This window comes from Meles meles, chromosome 7 (genome assembly GCF_922984935.1).
Source record: "Meles meles chromosome 7, mMelMel3.1 paternal haplotype, whole genome shotgun sequence".
In the NCBI taxonomy this organism is placed as follows: domain Eukaryota; kingdom Metazoa; phylum Chordata; class Mammalia; order Carnivora; family Mustelidae; genus Meles; species Meles meles.
The window spans coordinates 72,237,420-72,261,437 of record NC_060072.1 but is presented as its reverse complement, the minus strand read 5'-3'; the positions used below and the strand labels follow the sequence as shown (position 1 = coordinate 72,261,437).

General features: G+C 34.2%; 1 protein-coding gene across 2 annotated transcripts in view; it reads left to right on the top strand.

The window, feature by feature from the left end:
- The window catches only part of ETNK1 (ethanolamine kinase 1), a 61,114-nt gene that overhangs the window by 18,790 nt on the left and 18,306 nt on the right, over positions 1-24,018 (top strand). For both annotated transcript variants that reach the window (XM_046011319.1, XM_046011318.1), the window contains 2 exons: positions 11,860-12,000; positions 14,675-14,817. In XM_046011319.1, the coding sequence (XP_045867275.1) occupies positions 11,860-12,000; positions 14,675-14,817 (284 nt within the window). The remainder of the gene's footprint in view (positions 1-11,859; positions 12,001-14,674; positions 14,818-24,018) is intronic.

The window sequence follows — 24,018 nt, the reverse complement described above, 5'->3', positions numbered from 1 at the left end:
CTTTCATGCATTTGATGTTGATATTCCTAAACTGTCTTTAAAACACCGAATTTCAGCTTTCAGTTGAACGAACTATCCACTGGTTACTATTTGTTGGTCAGAGTTTCGCATTCAAATTTCTCCCTTCTATTTACTCTGTAGTATCATGATGGAAACTGGATGCCTAGGACAGGTTTTTTTTCTCTGAGTGATTGTGGAACGTTACAGAATCTAAAGCCATGTGAAATTCTATATATGGCATTATATCTTCATCATGAAGGACACACAGTGGAACCAGACTGCTTCAGATTTATGGGCTATGTGAATTTGGGCATAGCCCTTAAACATTTTGTGCCTCAGTTTCCTTATCTAAAAAATGAGAATAATAATAGTACCTACTTCTAGGGTTATTGTAAGGATTAAAGTTGTTAGTATATGTAAAAAGTTTAGAACAAGGCCTGGCATATGTTAAACACTATGTAAATGTTAGCTTTTATAGTTATTATAATTTTTTTTTCCTAAAGACTTTTCACATTTTATTTGACTTAGGCAGATCTTATAATAACTTGGACATTAAGGTATTAAAGTATTTAGGCAAGTTATAGATATTACTAGGATATTACTAATCAGTTGACTTTATTATGATTTTATTATTTAGTTAAAGATTTTATTTGTTTGAGTGAGGGAGAGAGTGTGCAAGCACAAGCATGGAGAGAGGGAGAAGCAAACTCCCCATTAAGCAGGAAGTCTGATGTGGGGCTCCACCCCAGGACCCTGGGATCATGACGTGAGCCAAAGGTAGATGCTTTCCCCACTGAGCCACCTGGGCATGCTTTATTGTGCTTGTAGAAACATATTTTCTGAATTTTAAAATTCATAAACTTTTTTGCTGTTATGTACTGTTTATTATAACATATTCTGTAGTATTCCTTAAGGTGTACCTTAGCAGCATATAGATGTAGCATAGCAGGTAATTATTGCCATCACTAAACCCCCTTTCTTGTTTGTGACAGACAAAACTAACTAGTCTTGAAGCTCTTTACCTCTGAACATAGATGAGATTTCGGAATCTTTCTTAACTAAGTGATTTTGGGTAATTACTACCCACGAGTTATCCATTGATTAAGTTTTTATTTTAACTTCCTCTGAGAAACCATTTTTTATTAAAAAGTCAAGATTTTCGGGGCACCTGGATGGCTCAGTTGGTTAAGCGTCTGACTCTTGGTTTCAGCTGAGGTAATGATCTCTTTAAGTCATGGGATTGAGCCCTGCATTGGGCTTCACACTCCGGGGAATCTGCTTGAAGACTTTCTCCCTCTGCCCCTCCCCCGAACTCATGTGCTTGCTGTCTCTCAAATAAATAAATCTTAAAAAAAGAAAAGAAAGCTGGGGTTCCTGGGTGGTTCAGTTAGTTATGTGGTTGCCTCCAGCTCAGGTCATGATCCCAGGGTCCTGGGATCAAGTCTGGCATTGAGCTTCCTTCCTGCTCAGCGGGAAGTCTGCTTCTCCCTATCCGTCTGCCTTTCTCCCTGGCTTATGCTTGCGCATGCATGCTCCCTTACCCCACCTCTCTCAAATAAATAAGTAAAATCTTAAAAAAAAAAAAAGTGCATGCTTTTATTAAAAAAATTTAAAAAGTTAAGATTTTATTTATTTATTTTATTTATTTATTTTTTTTTAAAAGATTTATTTATTTGACAGATAGAGATTACAAGTAGGCAGAGAGGCAGGCAGAGAGAGAGGAGGAAGCAGGCTCCCAGCTAAGCAGAGAGCCCGATGCGGGGCTCGATCCCAGCATCCCGGGATCATGACCTGAGCTGAAGGCAGAGGCTTTAACCCGCTGAGCCACCCAGGCGCCCCAAGATTTTATTTTTAATTGATATTAAAAAAGTAGTGATAGGTATGTTAACAATTCTTATTAGAGAAATAATGTATTAAAGTGATAGAGGCTAATATTGATTCAGCACTGAATATGAACTGGACACTCTTCTAAATACCTCTTTGTGTGTGTGTATGTGTGTATTTGTTTTTAAAGATTTATTTTAGAGAGAGAGATTGGAGGGGAGGGGCAAAGGGAGAGAGAGAGAGAGAATCCCAAGTAGACTCCCTACTGAGCATGGAGCCTGAAGCGGAGCTCCATCTCACAATCCTGAGACCATGACCTGAGCCTAAACCAAGAGTCAGACACTCAACTAACTGAACCACCCAGGCATTTCTATATATGTTTAATATTTTCTTTTTAAGTAAACTATGCTGAGTGTGGGGCTTGAACTCATGACCCTGATATCAAGAATTGCATGCTACACGACTGAGCCAGCCACGTGCTCCAAAACTTACCTTTTGTGTATTAATAAATTCATCTCACAATAATCCCAGGGTATAGGTGATACTAAGATCCTATTTTAATAGATGAGAAAAGTAAGGTACAAAGATTTTAAGTAATTTGCCGTAGGTCACATGGCTAGTAAAAATATATCCCAAAGATACTAATGAGTATCTTTCTACTTACTGAGAAAAGCTAATAAAATATAAAGGAAAATAGGAAGGCCTTTGTTAATCACATAAAAAAATAACCTACTATGAAAATTTGTAGGATTGAAGTGAAAAGACTGAAGAAGAAAATAAATGCAGACTTTCTCCCATTTATTGACTTGTGATCATTTTATATAATTAAATAATTGTCATTAAGCTTACTATAGAATTTCTGTTTTAAAAGGAAAGCTTTGCGTAATTGATTTTAAGTAATCTTAAGTAGAAAGAATAATTATAGTCTTTTGAAATTTTTTTTTGGTCTTTTTTGACATTTTTAAAAAAGATTTATTTATTTTAGAGAGGGGGAGAGAGAGCCTGAGATGGGGAAGGGACAGTAGAGAGGGAGCGGGAAAAACCGAATCTCAAGCCAACTTGCTTTGCTGCTGAGCGTGGAGCCCCACACAGGACTCAGTCTCACAACCCTGAGATCATAACCTGAGCTGAAATCAAGAGTTGGATGTTTAACTGACTGAGCCACCCAGGTGCCCAAATAATTACAGTACTTGATCAAGAACAGTGAAATTTTGGTAAAGCTCACTTTGGTATTTGATACCATGTCATAAACTTGTTTATGTTTAAATTAACTATATGTTATTATATATTATATATGTATATATAATTAAGTTAAATTAACTATATGATATTCAGAAAAAGATAAAACTGTGGAGACACTAAAAAGATCAGTGATTGCTAAGGGTTAGTGGGGAAGGAGGTGAATAGGAGAATAGGTGAAACAGGATTTTTAGGGCAGTGAAAATGTATGATACTTTATGGTGGATACCTGTCATAAATTTGTTCAGACCCATACAATGTACACCACTAAGTGTGTACGCTGATGTAAACTATGGATTTTGGGTGTCAGTGTGTGTTCTTCAGTTGCAACAAATGCACTACTCTGGTGTTGATAACGGAGGAGGTGATGCTAGTGTTGGATAGGGGGAATTTGGGAAATCTTTGAATCTTCCCCTCAATTTTGCTGTGAACCTAAAACTGCTCTAAAAAGTCTACTACAAGTAGTCTTTTCCTATACTTTCAGTTAGATCTACTAATTACTATTCTATTACTTTAGAATATATGATACTAATGCAGGCATATACACCTTTCATTTAAAAAAAAAAATGCTGTTAGAGACCAAATAGCAGTACTTTTAAATTCTGTTACAATTGGCTTGAAATGAATGATATACTGAGTTGACTCACAATTTTGGAAAAAAGCAGAACAGAGTTTGAGAAAGGAAGGAAAAAAAGATGACAGTAAGGACATAGTTAGTTGGCACTATGAGTAGTTAATACTGGCTATTTATTTTGCAATTAAATTTATTTCAGGTAATATAGTTCTCTCATGGGATAGTTAAATGTTCATACAGTTTTGCTAATTACTGAAAAACAAAATACAGAAGGAACTAATTGAAGGAAGGGCATATTAATAAAAGGTAAATTATAAATGATTTCAAAAGGAATGTTTTATTATTTTTGAGTATGTACAGTGAAGTATTTTTTAAAGAAATATCAAGTAAGCAATTGAGTGAATGATAATTCTAGAGCCCCAAGAAGAGGTTAGGGATGTAAATATAGGATAATGTGCTTTATATATTTAGCTTTTCTCCTTTAAAAAATGAATTTTGGGGTGCCAGTGTGGCTCAGTGGGTTAAAGCCTCAGCTTTTGGCTCAGGTCATGATCCCAGGGTCCTGGGATAGAGCCCTGCATAATGCTCTCTGTTCAGCAGGGAACTGCTCCCCCCTTCCAGCGCTCCCCCCACCCTGCCCTCTCTGCCTACTTGTGATCTCTGTCTGTCAAATAAATAAATAAAAGCTTTAAAAATTTTTTAAAAATTAAAAAATGAATTTCATATGTTTATGATAAAAAGGGTCTTTCATTTATCAATTAATAGGGCTTATTACTAATCTTGGATTAGTTAGGTATCACATTTTGAGCCATTGTTATTAGGTGAACTGATACACAGCCAACAGTAAATGTTGATGGAGCCTTAGATCAAAGTCCACAGTGCTCTCTTGCTATGGTTCATTCAAACATAGCTACTTGCCTATGTTATGATTATTCTAGAGTATCTGCTTTGACTATTAAAAATCTGATAAGTATTTATGTTTAGTCTAGGGAAAGAAAAAGAATTCAGGTATTTCCTGCCCTCTTTCCAAGTAATTTGCAGCATGTGACAGACAATAATCTTGGAAAAAAGTAAGCAAATAGTATACACAGAAGAACAAAAAAGGTTTTCAAAAAAAGTAACTGTGGGAAGTTAGGCAGTGTTTCACTGAGATCACATTTGAACTGGAGTTTAAAGGAAGAGGCAGAGCATATGGAAGAGGCAGTGAGGGAATGGTACGATAAAGACCACCAGGTTAAAATTAGCGAGTAATCAGCTTACAGAAATTTATCATGACTTGTTTTATTTGAACTTTTCTGTGGCAATCAAGCTCCACAGAGGGATTCAGAAAATTTTTAAAAATTCACAGTTTAGGAATTTTCTCATCTGGTATTTCTTTGAAACTTGCCTTTTGCTAGGAATCCTGTCTGCAGTTTAATTAAAAACCACCCAGCAACAGATATAATGGGACAAAATGGAGTTTAAAATTAATTATTGCACATTTATCAAAAAGCATAAATAGAAAACACTGACTTCCAGTGCTGGAATGTATTGTAGTGTAACTGGTACATTGTGAGTTACAAGTAATACTGGTAATGTTCTCTTAGAAATTAATAGGGCAATATATAATAATTCATAAAAGTTATATGTTTATGTCATGACAGTGCTTATATTCAGATATAACCAAGGCATATTAGCACAAATACTATGCTACTTGTTGAAATGATAATTTTGATTATTGTCTAAAATACACAAAATGGCTAATGCAGGGTTAAGATGGAAGAAACCAGCTTAAATGCTGAACTGTGGCTATAATCACAATAATTGGCTTATGTGAAAGTCCAAAGGGTGTATGTAAAAATGAAGTAAACTATTGGAGTGGTAGGATTAGGGATTATTTTTCAATTAAGAAATTCCTGTTATTGTTATAATGCTCTTAATTTTTTTTAAGATTTTATTTATTTATCTGGGGGAGAGAGATAACACAGGGGATGGGGGGAGCAGGGAGTCCAGCATGGGGCTCGATCCCAGAATCCTGGGATCATGACCTGAGCCGAAGGTAGCTGCTTAACCAACTGAGCCACCAAGGTGCCCCTTGCTTTTAATTTTTTGAAAGCCTCCAAGAGTGGGGACAGTTAGTACTACTTGATATTTAAGAAAATTCTCTGAAGTGTTGAAATTTTTAAATGTTTTGCTTTACTGAGGATGGGATTTTAAAGTAGCATTTGCCTTGGATTTAGTGCAGTGAAGCCTTATTTATTTTTTTGGGGGGGCAAGTTTTTTTTAAATTTAGATTCAGTTAACTAACATATAATGTGTTACTGGTTTCTGAGGTAGAGGTCAGTGATACATCACTCTTAAATAGTACCCAGTGCTCATTACATTGTGTGCCCTCCTTAATGCCCATCACCTAGCAACCCCATCCTCTCGCCCCCTCCCCCCCAGCAACCTTCAGTTTGTTTCCTGTGATTAAGAGTCTCTTATGGTTTGTCTCCCTCTTTGATTTCTTCTTGTTTTCATTTTTTCCTCTCTTTTCTAATGCTCCTTTTGTTTTTTAAGTTCCACATATGGATGAGATCATATAATTGTCTTTCTCTGATTGACTTTTCTCGCTTAGCACAATACCCTACAGTTCCATTTACGTTGTTGCAAATGGCAGGGTTTTTTTTTTGTTTGTTTGTTTTTTGTTTTTCTGATGGCTGAGAAGTAGTCCATTGTATATATATGCCACATCTTCTTTACCCAATTATCTGTTGATGGACATATGGGCTTTTTCCATAGTTTGGCTATTGTAGACATTGCTGGTATATAAACATGGGGGTGCATGTGCTTCTTTGGATCACTACATTTGTATCTTTAGGGTAAATACCCAGTAGTGCAATTGCTTGGTTGTTAGAGTAGCTCTATTTTTATCTTTTTGTGGAACCTCCATATGGTGTCCAGAGTGGCTGCGCCAGCTTGCATTCCCACCAACAGTGTAGGAGGGTTCCCCTTTCTTTGCATCCTTGCCAACACCTGTCCGTTTCCTGACTTGTTAATTTTAGTCATTCTGACTGGTGTGAGGAAGTATGTCATTGTGGTTTTGATTTGTGTTTCCCTGATGCCGAGTTGAGTACTTTTTGATGTGTCTGTTGGCCATTTGGATGTCTTCTTTACAGAAATGTGTGTTCATGTCTTCTGCCTATTTCTTGATTGAATTATTTGTTCTTTAGGTGTTGAGTCTGATAAATTCTTTATGGATTTTAGATACTGGCCATTTATCTGATATGTCATTTGCAAATATCTTCCATTCTGTCAGTTGTCTTTTCGTCTTGTTGACTATTTCCTTTGCTGTGGAAAAGCTTTACATCTTGATGAAGTCCCAGTAGTTCATTTTTGCCCTTGCTTCCCTTGCCTTTGGCAATGTTCCTAGGAAAACGTTGCTGCGGCTGAGGTCAAAGAGGTTGCTGCCTGTGTTCTCCTCAAGGATTTTGATGGATTCCTTTCTCACATTGAGGTCTTTTGTCCATTTTGAGTCTATTTTTGTGTGTGGTATAAGGAAATGGTTCAGTTTCATTCTTCTGCATGTGGCTGTCCAGTTTTCCTGACACCATTTGTTGAAGAGACTCTCTTTTTTCCATTAGACATTCTTTCCTGCTTTGTCAAACAGTAGTTGACCATAGAGTTGAGAGTTCATTTCTGAGTTCTCTATTCTGTTCTATTGATTTATGTGTCTGTTTTTGTGCCAGTACCATGCTGTCTTGTTGATTATAGCTTTGTAAGAGAGCTTAAAGTTCGAAATTGTGATGCCACCAACTTTGGTTTTCTTTTTCAACATTCCTCTAGCTATTCGGGGTCTCTTCTGGTTCCATACAAATTTTAGGATTATTTTTGCATTTCTGTGAAAAAAAAAAATGATGGTATTTTGATGGGAATTGCATTGAATATGTAGATTGCTCCAGGTAGCATAGACATTTTCACAATACCTGTTCTTCCAGTCCATGAGCATGTAGCATTTTTCCATTTCTTTGTGTGTTCCTCGGTTTCTTTCATGAGTACTCTGTACTTTTCTGCATACAGATCCTTTGCCTCTTTGTTCAGATTTATTCCTAAGTATCTTATGGTTATGGGTGCAATTGTAAATGGTATTGACTCCTTAATTTCTTTTTCTTCTGTCTTGTTGTTGATTTATAGAAATGCAACTGATTTCTAAAGATTTCATTTATTTATTTGACAGACAGAGACCACAAGTAGGCAGAGAGGCAGGCAGAGAGAGAGGGGGAAGCAGGCTTCCCGCTGAGCAGAGAGCCCGACTTCTATGCAATGATTTTATATCCTGCCTCTTTACTGAATTCCTGTATAAGTTCTAGCAGTTTTGGGGTGGAGTCTTTTGGGTTTTCCACATAAAGTATCATATCATCTGCAAAGAGTGAGAGTGTGACTACTACTTTGCTGATTCATGTGCCTTTTATTTCTTTTTTTGTCTGATTGCTAAGGCTGGGACTTCTAGTACAATGTTGAATAGCAGTGGCGATAGTAGTCATCCCTGCTGTGTTCCTGAACTTAGGGGAAAAGCTCTCAGTTTTTCCTTATTGAGAATGATATTTGCTGTGGGTTCTTCATAGCTGGCTTTTTTTGATATTGAGGTGTATGCTCTCTGTCCTTAGAGTGTGAAGAGTTTTAATCAAGAAAGGATGCTATACTTGTCAAGTGCTTTTTCTGCATCTGTTGAGAGTATCATATGGTTCTTGTCCTTTCTTTTATTAATGTAGTATATCACATTGTTTGATTTGCGGATATTGAACCAATCTTGCAGACCAGGAATAAATCCCGTTTGGTCTGGTGAATAATGCTTTTAATGTACTGTTGGATCCTATTGGCTAGTACTTTGGTGAGAATTTTTGCATCCATGTTCATTAGCATGGGTCTGTAATTGGTCTGTAATTCTGTAATTCTCTATAATTGGTCTGTAATTATCCTTTTTGGTGGGGTCTTTGGTTTTGGGATCAAGGTAGTGCTGGCCTCATAAAATGAGTTTGGAAGTGGTCCTTCCATTTCTGTTTTTTGGAACAGTTTCAGAAAAATAGGTATTAATTCTTTAAATGTTTGGTAGAAGTCCCCTGGGAAGCCACTGGCCCTGGGCTCCTGTTTGTGGGAGATTTTTGATTACTGCTTCAATTTCTTTGCTGATTATGGTTCTGTTTAGGTTTCTTTTTCTTCCTGGTTCAGTTTTGGTAGTTTATATGTCTCTAGGAATGCATCCATTTCTTCCAGATTGTCTAATTTGCTGGTGTATAGTTGCTCATAATATGTTCTTGTAATTGTTTGTATTTCTTTGCTGTTGGTTGTGATCTCTCCTCTTTTTTTTTTTTTTAAAGATTTTATTTATTTATTTATTTGACAGACAGAGATGTGATGTCTCCTCTTTCATTCATGATTTTATTACTTTGGGTCCTTTCTTTTTTCTTTTTGATAAGTCTGGCCAGGGGTTTATCAGTCTTACTAATTCTTTCAAAGAACTTCCTCCTAGTTTCATTGATCTGTCCTACTGTTGTTTTGGTTTCTGGTTCATTGATTTCTGCTCTGATCTTTATTATTTCTCTTTAACTGCTGGGTTTAGGCTTTAATTGCTATTCTTTCTTCAGTTCCCTTAGGTGTAGGGTTAGGTTCTATATTTGAGACCTTTCTTGTTTCTTGAGAAAGGCTTGTATTGCTCTGTATTTTCCTCTTAGGATTGCCTTTGCTGAAACCAAAAGAGTTTGAACAGTCGTGTTCTCATTTTCATTTGTTTCCATGAATTTTTAAAATTGTTCTTTCTTTAATTTCGTGGTTGACCCATTCATTCTTTAGTAAAATGCTCTTAGTGTCCATGCATTTGAGTTCTTTACAACTTTCCTCTTGTGATTTAGTTCCAGTTTCAAAGCATTTTGGTCTGAAAATATGCAGGGACCTAGTCTTTTGGTACCGGTTGAGACCTGATTTATGACCCAGGTTGTGATGTGTTGTGGAGAATGTCCCATTTGCACTAGAGAAGAATATGTATCCTGTTGCTTGGGAATAGAATGTTCTAAATATATCTGTGATGTCCGTCTTGGCCAGTGTGTCATTTAAAGCCCTAACTTCCTTGTTGATCTTTTGCTTAAATGATCAGTTCCTTTCAGTGAGCGTTTGGCGTTGAAGTCCCCTTCTATTACTGTATTATTTTCCGTATGTTTCTTTGATTTTGTTATATATTTGGCTGCTCCGGTGTTAGGGGCATAAATATTTATAATTATTAGATCTTTTTAATGGATAGACTCATTAAGTATGATATAGTGTCCTTCCTCATCTCTTATATAGTCTTTGGTTTAAAATCTAATTTGTCTGATATAAGGATTGCCACCGGGGCGCCTGGGTGGCTCAGTGGTTTAAGCCGCTGCCTTCGGCTCAGGTCATGATCTCAGGGTCCTGGGATTGAGTCCCGCATCGGGCTTTCTGCTCGGCAGGGAGCCTGCTTCCCTCTCACTCTCTCTGCCTGCCTCTCTGCCTACTTGTGATCTCTCTCTGTCAAATAAATAAATAAAAAAAAAAAATAAGGATTGCCACCCCAGTTTTCTTTGGATGTCTATTAGCATGATAAATGTTTTTCACCACCTCACTTTAAATCTGGAGGTGTCTTTGAATCTAAAATGAGTGTCTTGCAGGCAGCACATCAGTGGGTCTTGGCTTTTTTTATCCGACCTGATACCCTGTGTCTTGATTGTGGCATTTAGTACCATTTACATTCAGGGTAACTATTGAAAGATACGAATTTAATGCCATTGTATTGCCTGTAAGGTGACTGTTACTGTATATTGTCGTTGTTCTTTTCTGGTCTGTGTTACTTTTGGGCTTTCTCTCTGCTTAGAAGGACCCCTTTCATTGTTTCCTGTAGTGCTGGTTTGGTGATTGCAAATTCTTTTAGTTTCTGTTTTGTCCTGGAAGTTTTTTTATCCCTCCTTCTATTTTCAGTGACAGCCTAACTGAAGAAAGTATTCTTAGCATATTTTTCTCATTTAGTACCCTGAATATATCATGCCAATCCTTTCTGGCTTGCCAGGTCCCTGTGGATAGGTCCGCTGATAGTCTACCCTTGTAGGTTACAGACCTCTTGTCCCAATGTGCTTTCAGGATTTTCTCTTTGCTTTGAGATTTGTTAAGTTTTACTATTAGATGTCGGGGTGTTGACTTATTTTTTTTTTTTTTTTAAGATTTTATTTATTTGACAGAGAGAGATCACAAGTAGATAGAGAGGCAGGCAGAGAGAGAGAGAGAGGGAAGCAGGCCCCTGCCGAGCAGAGAGCCCGATGCGGGACTCGATCCCAGGAGCCCGAGATCATGACCTGAGCCGAAGGCAGTGGCTTAACCCACTGAGTCACCCAGGCGCCCCATGTGTTGACTTATTTTTATTGATTTTGAGGGGGTTCCCTGGGCTTCCTGGATTTTGATGCCTGTTTTCTTCCCCAAATTAGGGAAGTTCTCTGCTGTAATTTGCTGCAGTATACCTTCTGCCCCCCTCTCTTTTCCTTTTTTTTTTTTTTGGATCCCAATTATTCTAATATTGTTTCACCTTATGATATCATTGATCTCTTATTCCCCCCCTCGTGATCCAACTTATTTCTGTTTTGTGTGCTTATTCTTATGTTAATGTTTGCTGTTCTTGGTTCTACAGATACAAAGATACCATGGGTACATGTATATACAGCTTCAAATTATTTTATTGTTGAGTAAAGAAGATTAATTCTGACATCATAGAATTTAATGTTTGTTCAGGAAATTTGTCTTTAACAGTTATAAGAATTAACTTCTGTAACCCATTTTTCTGCCCAGTTACCTTTTTACTTTAGTCCCCTTTTGTCCTTTAACCTCATTGACGAGGCTCAAACTTTAAAATGTATCTCTGATTAATGTCTAATATGGGCTTTGAAATTATTTATAATTGTGTTTTGGTCCTAACCATTTTTTATGTAATCAGAATAGACCACCTGCTTGAAGACACTCAACCTCTTTTGGACACAATATTTATTCACTGAATTAATTGTAGGTGTTTCTTCCTACTAATGCTTTAAACATTTCCTTGCCTTTCCTTTGTGAGAGTTGACTTGACAAATTATTTTGACTTTTATATTAGGTAAAAATGAAATCATGTTATAAAATGAATGCACACTAAGTTAGTTTACTCATGAATAGACATGAACTCTATGATGCTTAACATTTTGTTTTTATGCTGCTTTGTTTTAAAACAGGCTAATAGCACGTCAGCTTGCTAAAATCCATGCTATCCATGCACACAATGGCTGGATTCCCAAATCTAATCTATGGCTAAAGATGGGAAAATATTTCTCTCTCATTCCCACAGGATTTGCAGATGAAGACCTTAATAAAAGGTAAATTTACTATTACATTTGAAATTGTTTTACCTGGTTTTGCTCTGAAGTTTTCGAGAGAGCTTACGAGGTTTTTGTATGTATAATCTGGTTTGGTTGCTGTCTTTGCATTTGATTAAGTTTGCATTGATTCATTTGACTCTCAGGTGGCACTACGTTAATATGACTGTCTACCTCAGCCAACTCAAAAACAAAACAGGACATCAACAACAAAGCCCTACAAAAGCCTGGGGTAGAGGTGGGGAGTGGGTAGAGGTGACCAGCCAAGAAACAAATATGGAACATTTATTTGGAAGTAAATACAGTGATTGCTATGAGTGGTACTTTTTGCACAGAATGAGTTGGCCATGGAGCCCTTTTTATAAGAATTCTCTTTTTTCAAAGCTGTTTTAAATAGACCTAGAGATTTGCATTGGGGCAGTATAGTAATATTAGAGTGTGAAAAAGTTTAGATTGTTTTAGTTTACTGAGACTATTCAAGTCCTAGATAATGAGGTTGAAAATTCAATTACTGGAGTCGTACTCAGCTTTTGTAAATCTGACTCCCCAGGTTCCAAGTAAGGTATTTCATTATTTTTTATTAAAAAATTTATAAATTAGCATTTAGAATCTAAATTATATGAACATGTTTTTATAGTGTGATTATTACTGATACAAAAATTAGGAATTCTATTTTCTCCTTTATATCCAAAACATACTCCCAACTCTTGTATTCAGGAATTTTTCATTTTAAGAATAGTAGAGACAGGCAGGACCTATAGAGTTTTTCTTATTTCTTACAATTCATAATTCTTTTTACTTCTTATAATTCATTGCTCTGTTGAGTTATTATTTCAGAGTTTAGTTTGATTTACTCAGTGAATGTGTTTTTATTTGTAGGTAGTTTATCAAACTCTGAATTTGTTAGGAATAGTATACCCTTTTAACTGGGATAGGCAGACATCTGCAGATATGTCCGTTGTGCTAGATACCCAAGAAATGACAGCATAAAAACACAAAATTCTCTTTTGAAGTAACTATTTTATTGAAAAATTTAAAAATAATGAAGAAGTAGGTGATAGTAGTGAATGTATGATTTTCTTAACTTTTTAAGATATATCAGTATAGTATTATGTGGGTTAAGAGTACAAGACGGTGGAGCCAGACTGCCTAGGATGAAGCCTTAATTCTGCCACTTAATAGTTCTGCTGTGATGGGGCACCTGAGTGGCTCAGTGGGTTAATAAAGCCTCTGCCTTTGGCTCAGGTCATGATTCCAGGTCCTGGGATCAAGCCCCGCATCAGGTTCTCTGCTCAGCAGGGAGCCTGCTTCCCCATCTCTCTCTGCCTACTTGTGATCTCTGTCTGTTAAATAGATAAAAAAAAATCTTTTAAAAAAGAAAATAGTTCTGCTGTGTTATCTTAGGCAAAAGTAAAATGGAAATAACAAGAGTAGTATATTTACCTTTTAGAGTTTTTATGAGGGTTAATTGAGTTAGTATATACAACTATGTAGAAAAGCATGCAAAAAGCACCCTGCCCTAATAGATAATCTACAACTAAAACTTCAAAAACAATTAAAATATTAAAAAATCCGTTCACATTCTGTTCCTTTTTGTTTGTATATGATTGTAATTATCATGTTCAGTCCTTTCAGTTCTGTTACTTCTAGTCAACTCTACCTTTCAGATAGATCCTTGAACCATTACACCATCTTGAAAAAAGTATATAAGGATTATTTTTGGTAGCTGTGTGTAAAGAAGAATACAGTAGTGGGAAAATACAGGCAGCAACCACCTGAATAGGCAGATTCATTAAAGTTAAGTTCATTGATAGAGAATCTTTATTATATTGTAAATGGAAAAGTAAGGCTGCAATTTGAGAGACTGTTGAGAGAGAATGAAGAAAACAGTGCTAAGGGGAGAGAAAGAATAAACTAACAGCATTTTTTAAAGCCAGATGGTGTTATTGAGGAATGAGTGGTAGCACCATATTTTCGTTTCATTTTACTTTTATCAAATGAATATACATTTAGTGTAATGAAGAGTTCAGAAGATTGAAGAATTAAAAAGCATGATCTCCAGTCCTGTTTGCCACTCTACCTACCATACTTCCCAGGCTCACTATTCTGAGACAGCTTCTCTAATAGATAATGGAGTATTCTATGATATATCATAGATAATGTCTATGATTATCATAGAATTATAAGGTTTATTAATAGTAGTTGTCTGTTGACTTTGATAGGTAAATTTAGCTGATTTGTACTGCATTCACCCTTCAAAGCTTGAAATAGATGTTTTAGTTCTTTAATAAACTGTCTTGTAACTTTAAATAATATACTTAAACTTCTTTTTATTAAACTTTTTTTTGTCTTGGAGACAAATGTAAAACATTTAGAATAACTGCTTACTAAATGTTATCTATTAAGTATATATATTACTTTCCTCCTCCAATTTTGTAATAACAGATTTTTTACTTTCCTACAGTTTAACTTGCTTAGTTTGTTTTATTCATATTAAGTTTATTAAGTAAAGATTTTACTTTATTCCAGCTTTTGTAATAATTGGCTTGGTTTAATTCAGGAGTCTGTAATTGAATGGAAAGAATTCACTAAAAATAGATGTTAGTCTTTAAACTTGAAAAAGTCATTAATATAAGCAATATATAACTTTTTTTTTTTATTTTAAACTAAAAAGGTTTTTAAGTGATATCCCAAGCTCTCAGATTCTTCAGGAAGAAATGACTTGGATGAAGGAGATTCTTTCCAACCTGGGCTCACCTGTTGTGCTTTGCCATAATGACCTATTGTGTAAGAATATAATCTACAATGAGAAACAAGGTAGGTATCTGACCTTAGCAGTAAGTAAAGTTGATTTCTTTGATGTTCTTAATGGTCCTTTGATCTTTATACTGCTAAATTTAATTCAGATGTAAGGATTAAAAACATGAAGTCTTAAAAGATTTTCTTTTAGGTTGTAAAGTCATGGTAACTGCTAAATTAGGAATATATATTCTCTATATATTTGTATAAAATATGTTTCTTAGAAAGTTTGTGGTTCTTGTTAAGAGTTTTAAATGAAAAATGATAAAATGACGTTGTTTTTAAATTTAACTGTGAAACCCATTTGGTAATTCATGGTTTGAAAATGTACCTGCTTGTAATGAGGTTATTGAAAAACCCAACTGACATTGCACTGCTCTTAGTAAATACAGAATTTTCTCAGTATTGGGAAGGACAACAGTAGTAGAAGCAAATATGTCTCCAGATTTTCTATTACCTGTTGATTCTGATTTGTTAGATATCTTGATGCTAAGGAGAGAGCCACATACGGAGGAAATGTTATTTGTACTTGTTGAAATTTATATCTGTTAAAGTAGTAATCAAGAAGCTTTGGAAATAGTTTTTAGTAATTTTGAGGTACAGATAGTGATAGTTTTTGGTGAAATGTTTTCTGTGATTGTTCATATCTTTGTGTATCCAAATTCTGTTTCCGTATTTAAGAGACACTGGTTGTATTATATTACTGATAAAGTGGTTTGAGGTTTGGTTGCTAAATCGCAGATGCCCCTTCAATGCTGAATTGAAATTTGAAAATACAATTTTGGTTGAAGGATTAGTATTAATTCAAAAAGTCTGAAACTATGGAACTTGCATTTTAAAGGAAACCAGTTTTGAGAATAGGCATTATAGTTGGAAGACTATTTTCAGTCAAAATTGTGTTTTTGTAAAGATACTAAAGTCAAACAGTTCTGATTAAGTGGTCATAATACTATGAAATTACTATTGTGACCATTCTTAATAGATTTTAAGTTGATACTGTTCTAATGCAAAGGTGGTTTGTATTTATAACTAACTTTAACTTGAAGAAAATCAACCAAAGAGCACTGTCAAGGATGGTAGATTGAAGCACATATTCTTAAAAACATGTTTGAATAGATTTTATATTTTATATTTTAGTGTGGATTAGAGATTCTATTTTTTAAAAATACATTGAGCTGACATCTTTATTTTGAATGTTGTGAAGTCTTTGTATGGAAACTTTAAAAAAAAAAAAATCTTCAGGTGTACCCTAAACCATGGTGTACTTGACAGTGTTCTTTATTATTTATTGTCCATAAATTATATATAATTGTTATGTATTGAATATGTTATATACTAGTAACCAAATCTCAATGCCATTTGTGAGGCAGAGAAGGGTATTAGTTATACATTAAAACGATGTATTAGCTTTTAAGCTCAGTGCAAGACCAAATAACACATCCTATATAATGGAATTTCAAGTGAGGGACTTCATCTTGTTGAAGTGGAAACTCAGCTTTATTTTTAACTGCAAGTTAATCAAAGAGAATCTGTTATTTCCTTTGGAATATATTTTAACTTTTCATATTTTTATTTTATAAGTTTCATTTGCATACTCATTTCACAGAGCAAACTTGTTTATAAAACTAAAATATAAGGGACCAAAAAAATCAGATTACTTTGTCTTAGGTATTAAAAAATGCATTTTTACTTTCAATCAGTTGCCTATCTAAACTGTTGATCAGTGATATGAAAAGTTCTCATATTTTCAGACAGAATCTTTCTGTTTCAGTTTGACTCTAAGGTTTTAAGATTGTCATTTGCTTATTTTACCAAGAGTTACCTAAAATCATATTTTTGTGCCTAATTTTTCTTCCCTACACAGAAGATGAATTTCACAGTTCAACAAATGTAACTATTTTGTATATATTTTTTAGAGTTTTCCTTTCTTCAAGAAGTCTATTGTGTACCATTTGTTTCTTCTTGTCTTTGTGGTTATATTTGTGTGTTAGTTATGGATATGTTCTGTTATTTTTCCTTACCAGTGGTTTTATAGTATCTTTTAGGAAGGCAGGTTTGGACTTTATGGCATCCATTAAAAAAAAAAGAATCAATTGCTATGTGATTAGTTGATACATAGCATTAAGAAAATACAGTTGGAATGTTCAAGTAGAATCTTAAAACTCATGAGAGCATGGCAGGAGCTTTGTTCCGTGTATTATTATGTGTTTCACATTAGGAGCTAATTGTTTAAAGTAATATAACTATATGACATATTTGCCTTTAGTTGTAAGGAGTCTTCTCCTTATAACTATAAATAAAAGTTATAAATATATATATATATAAACTATAAATAAAAGTTATAAAACTTATAAGCATTCCTTGTGCTTAAGAAATTGTAAACTCTATAAATTTAGTTATTAATGAACAAAAAGTTTTTAGACTATAGATTTAGTACTTACAGCTGCAATCTCAAGGAGGATAATTATAATTAGAACTAGGAACTGCAAAAATTCTTTACCTTAACTGGTTAACTTGTTACAGTATGTAAAAGCGAAGGGTGAAGTCTTTTGAGATTAAAATAATTTTTATGTAGAATGAGTAAGTTGCATATTATATTCACAGATGTGTTTAATTTGTTATCACTTGTTAAGTCATTCATGTGGTTTGAGTTCATTCATGTGGTTTGAGTTCAGCACTTCACTATTTTGTACCCACTTGAATTAAAAATATATAAATATAATAAGATGAAAGCCGAGAGATTGGCTTTAACATCATCAAGCTCAGTATCTCTCTGTAGTATGTTTCAGAGCCTTCATTTCTCAGAAGTGCAGATTTTAGTTAAACTTCATGAATTTATACTGGATCAACTTGTAGTCTCCACTGTAATTTTCAACCATAATAACTTAGATTTTTTTATATTGTCACCAGATTAAACATTTCTAGGTAACTCTTAAAAGCAGATGTATTAGAGCTTAGTTACAACTAAGAGAAGTTGGAAAGAATGTAGATGTTGGAACTGGCGCACTTAGGTTCACATTCTTGCTCAATCACATACAGAACTAGGTGATACTAGACAAATTATTTTAATTTTTTTTTTAAGATGTTATCGTTAAGTAATCTCTTACACCTGATGTGGGGCTTGAATTTACAACTGCGAGGTCTAGCGTGCTACATGCTTAACTGATTGAGCCAGCTAGGTGCCTGCTTTGTATCTCTTTATTAAGTGCTTATATTTGATTCTTGACTTTCTGCACCAGAATCACCCAAGGTACTTGGAAAAAATGGAGGTTTCTGGGTTCCATCTGAGAACAAGAATTTCTATAGATGGGTTTAGGAATCTGCATATTTAACAGGTTTCCATGCAGTTTTTATACTTTTTAATAATCTAGAACTTTTAATTTGCTTTATTTCTAATTTAGAGGTAATACCTACTTAAAATGGTTGTTGACAAGATTTTAGATCATGTATATAAAGTATATATATATAGCATTGGAGTAGGTACTTGGTAGCTCACAGCTGTTGTTATTATAATAGGGGTTGGCAAACTTTTTCTCTAAGGTGAAGATAGTACATATTTTAGTCTTTGTGTACCATATTACAGCCTCTTTTGAAACTGTTCAACTCCTTTGTAGCACACACAGCCACAGATAATACATTAATAAATGCATGTGACTGTGTTCCACACTATTTACAAAACCACACAGTGGGCTGGGTTTAGCCTGAGCATACATAGTTTGCCAACCTCTTTATTATGTTTATAGGATGCATTTTACAAAATGTACTTGATTCTGAAAAAGTGAAAATAGTTAAATAAGCCAGTGGTTGACTGTGTCTCATAAGTAGGGGAATTATGGCTTATAGGTATGAGATGACAATTCAGTTTGTCTTCAAGTGCAGCTTCCAGATTTTATCCTAACTCTAACTTGAGTGACTAAAATTTAAATATGTGTATATGTTTGTGTGTATGAATGTGTAAGTACATATTTATACACACACACATACACAAAGACTGTGAGCACCTGCAGTTTATAGGCTTCTGCACCTGTGAATGTTGCAGGAGATGGTAGGCATCACAGGAAGAAATACTGCCTCTACCTGTTCTCACCATGTCAGTTGACAGGACACAGGAATGTGGGAGAAGAGTGAGCTTCCTTTCTGAAGGTGATGGTAGCTGTCAAGATTTTTGAAAAGTTAGTGCCAGGAATTAGGTGGTTGGTAAACAACGGCCCATTCCTTGCCTTCAGTGAAATGACATCTTAAAAAGGTAAGGAAAGAATACTTAATGATATGTTGATAGACTTTATTACATAGTAAGAGAACCGGAAGCAGTGTTCTTGCTTCCAGAACTGTCAGTCATGTTTTAAATTAATCATTATTTTTAAAAAGAATTTATATTAAGTAGAATGAATTGTAGTATTGCTTATAGACTAACTGACTTCAATTCTAATATTTTAATTTCAACTAACCCTTTTAACTGCTGCCATGTTAGAAGTTAATTGCTAAAGCTTTTGAGTATGTTTTCTCATGTCTTGGTGGTCTGTCTGAATGTTTATTGGTAGCTGTTTCATTTCTCTCCCTCTCCCCATTTCTTCATTAAAAGGTCATATAAAGATCTAATGTAGAACTTCAGATTTCTGTAATGGCAGTCATTGATTTTTTTTTTCCCCACTGTCAGTGAAATACAAGATGCTGATTTACAGCTATTTTAAAGAAATATACATGAGTGGAAGAAAAAGGAAGCTTTTTTCTGGGAATTATAATGTAAATCAGGTTTTTCTTTAGAGTTTACACATTTACACATTATAAATAAAAAATGCGTGAAGCACCATTCTCAGTCACTAGATTGGCTCTAAATCTTGCCACTCTAGTTAGTATTCATGAAAGATATTGTGGCTTGGTTGTCTCATTGATATTTTAATGACAGGTTTTTTGTTGTTGGTTTTGTTTTAAAATTTAGGTAAATACAAATTTATTTTTGTATTTGGTAACCTGTATTTTCCAAGGTGAAGTTTTTATGAAGGATAGTCTTAACCTTGTTTAATGTGTATTCTGGTTACTGTTAACCATCAAATAAAATATCCTTAAATCAAGTTATCAAAAGCTTAAATGGACTATAAAAACCTGAACTATAAAGGAAGAGCTGCCTAAAATAGTTACTAGCTCAGTGTTTTTTCTTTATTTTCTCATTCATTCATCCCACTATATGTCCAAGCATATACGTGGATAAGAATGTCAGAAAAGCCATACTTTGTTCTTAGTGTTTAATGCTTATACCTTCTTTGCCACTATCCATTTAAATATGTGTGTTATGATTGTGTCTAGCATTCTGTGCAAAACCCTCCATTTATAAGCATTTAAATACTTAACTGTTTGCTAGAGATTACTGTGTGGATTGCATGATGAACAATGAAAGGGACATAGTGTCCTTCTAGGAAGCCATATTCCGTGTAGTGGAGGAGTCAGATCATGAAACAGATATTTATATTCAGAATGATGAACATTGTGGTGAAGGTATACACAGGTACTACTGGACACCAGAGTGAGAGATGAAGGGAAAGTTTCTCAAGCAGAATATTCCCTTTCTTTGTATGAGAGAAAAAGCATTTTGCTAACAGTACTGTAATTGTGGTTATTTTTTCTCTCTGTTCTCTTTCTGCCTTACCTAATACTGCAGAGTAAGTAGAGTGAGTCGAAAAGGTTTTCAGGTTCTCATATTGGTTATTTTATTTTTTATTTTTATCCCTTTCTCCTTAACAACAAAATAAGGGAATCCAAACAAATGTAGCATGTGAATTTTATAGCCTTAATTAATAAACTAATTTTTTGGGCTTTGAAGTACTTTAAAAATTGGCTGTTTTCAGCTGCACTAAGATTTGAACAACTAAATTCAGTAATGTGTGGATTTCATTTCTGTGAAGATACACAGGAAATAAAGTAATGAAAAGGAAAATGTAGCTTTTGAAAAATCAGGATATAATGTTATTCATTAATCTTACGATTTTGCCCATTATGTGCAGTGTGCTAATTATATAAAGATAAATAATACATAGTCTTAGCCCTTAAAGCACTGCTTCTTTACTTTTTTAGACGTCAGGGATCCCTTGAGTTATCTAGAAATTTGAGAGTGCCCTCAGAAAATGAACATACATATAAAATTTTGTAAAAAAAAAAAATTTAGGGAGTAGTCTCATTTTTTCCACCCTTGAAACCTCAATTAAAAATTCATGTCTTAAAGAATTTAACAAGATAGTCGTCTCATATGAGCAATTAATTATTAATAGTGATGTGGATGTTCCTCTAAACAATTGGAGATTTAAGAAATCAGAAGTTAAATTCATACAAGGAAAAAAGTTTTCTGTTAGTAAGAAAGCATTTTCCAGTAATTTGATTTTTCTGGCGCCCAAAATAAGTGAAGTAGGCCTCTTTAATTTTATTTTGTTGCAGAAGATTAAATTTAAGGTTGAGTTCCACTTTGTTTGCAATAGTTTGAAAAAAGAATAGTTAATACAGATTTTTTTAAAAAACAATTTTCCTTTTAAGCTTTGTGTCTTGTAAAATGTGAGTTTGCCAAATTTTCTTCATCTGCTACAGATTAGGTATGCCATTGTTGCTGCCATGTGGCGGCGCACCCCGTGCTTCTTAAACGCACTGACTGGAGGTTTATCGCATCACTTGTTCACATGCACGGAGCCTGGTAACAGCCTCATCTGTATCTTGTTAGCTTCATTTTCTTATTTTTTAAATTTCATTATTTATAAACTCAACATTGCATTTAAAAATAAAGGCTAGTTTTAATGAATTAATGCTACTACAAAAAGTCATTGCTAAAATTTTCATAGTGAAACAGATTTTTAGCTTTTGTTAAAATGATCTATGCTTTATTTAAATTGTATTTACAAGCAGGCATTTTTACCTGCCATTTTAACTGTATTTGCCAAATTCTAAATATAATTTTGAAAATTGAAATTGAAGCTTCTGTTTATGTGGCAAAAGTAAGCTTCAGGACTGGGCTGTGTATTTTTATTGGCATGTAACAGTTAATATGAGCTCTACAAGAATTTGTGTTTAAAGAGTTAAAGCAATCAACAGCTGCAATTAAAAAAACCTGTGTATTAAAACTGTTTGGTTGGCTCAGCTGTGCAACCTGTTGAATCTTCTTGAATCCTGATTTCATAAGGCTGGCTGAATAGGTATATCCCAGATCACTGTTTATCATAATCTCTTATCTATTGACAATTTTGTTTAGAGAATTCATAATCTTTTTAAACTGTCATTTTTTTCCTTCTGAAAGTAATGTTTATTGTAAGTAATTTAAAATACAAGGGAAAAAAGGTCACTTGTCTCTCACTTGTAAAGAAACCAGTTGAGGGGCGCCTGGGTGGCTCAGTGGGTTAAAGCCTCTGCCTTTGGCTCAGGTCGTGATCTCAGGGTCCTGGGATCGAGCCCCACATTGGGCTCTCTGCTCCGCGGGGAGCCTGCTTTCTCCTCTCTCTCTGCCTGCCTCTCTGCCTAGTTGTGATTTCTCTCTGTCAAATAAATACAATATTAAAAAAAAAAAAAAAGAAACCAGTTGAAACGTATTGTTTTGGTTAATTTCCATTCATCTTTTTCCCCCTATGCATTATGTGTTCTTTTCTCTCTCTCCAGGCATAATATTTTAATAATTTGGATCACTGTGTTTACTATTTTGTATCTTTTTTTCATATAACAATTGTAATTTTCCTGGTCATCAAATAATTTTTGAAAATGAAGCTTTTATCGCTTCTCAGCCTTTTGGCTAAGATTAAGTTTGAAAATGAAACTTTTTTCATGAGTGCAGAGTATTTAATCATGATGGTGGTCTTCACCCTCTTATTCCCAGTGGTATCTAGAGCAGACTCTAAAACATGTTCTCACTTCCCATTCTGCAGTTTAGTAAAGTGATTTGGTTAACTTTAAGACTTTCTGTGGGATAGTTTTTTGAATTCAAGACTATAATACTTGTGGTGGTTTGAATTGCAGTAATTTATTGTAGTCGCCAACATTTTAAAACTTTATATTTATTTTGTTAGTATGTAGATTTTGATAACGGTTTTGATACTCTGGAGATGCTCACTTAATTTACTCTAGACTTGACTGTTATTTATACACATTCAGAATTACATATTAATGCAATTACATTAAAAACCTTTTTGCTTTTATGTAAAATATTCCATTTGCCATGATATTTTTGTGTCATGTAATTCTCTTTTTCTGAGTTTGGATATGATCAATGTATACCCCTAAATTAAACATATATATATGTATCAAGATGATATAGTTCAAGAGCTCTTTTATTTAGGAAACGCCAGTGCGTGCAGACCAGGAGTTCGTTTCGTTCCTTTAGTTTGATGTTTTAAAGACAGTGTAACTAGGCATTTGCTATGCATTTTCTCAATATAAGCTGCTTAGAAACTGTTCTTACAGCCATCTCTGTTTGTGTATCCATTTTAACTGTATGACCCCATAAGCCTTTGAGTTTGTGATGCCTGGTGTTGACAGTGACCCATTTTTATTTTTATTTTTTTAATGTCTCTAAATTTCTCTCTCTCTCTTTTTCTCTTATCTCTCTTTAAAAAGGACCTATATCTTTGTTGAGACAAACCCTCTATAATACTTAGTACTCAAAAATGAATGTTCCTGAGTAGGAGTCTGTCCCTTGGGCAGGTGGAACAGGATTGTCTTTGGAGAAATATAATGAAATATGCATACATATTTAGCATTAATTTAGAATAGGAATCTAGCTTATGTAAAAATTTCTCAAATTAAAGTTTATTATAAATGACTATACCTTTGTTTTTTTTAAAAGATAAAACAACCACCTTAATGCTCCTCAGGTATGCTATTAGAAATCTTATTTACATAGCATTGCAGGAAAATAAGAGTTTATAACAACTAATTTCTCAAATTAGGGATATTGTTTGTCATCAAATATGATAGCGTAACTGCAGGGTTCACAGAATTTAAGTCTTTTAAAGTTTATATTTGATTTATATATGTAAAGTAGCTTGTCAGTTTACTTTCAGAGTATCATACTTTGTTAAAATTGCAATAGCTTATTATCAGTTTTCAAAGATTAACTTCATTTCTAATTAAACTTGAATTTTTAAGTGACTGATGCCCCCTTGTGGTGAAAGAGATGTTTTGCTTTTGTTTGAATTTGGAGAATGATTATTTTGACTTTTCTTTAATATAGTGGACATTAATGTTCACAGAGAA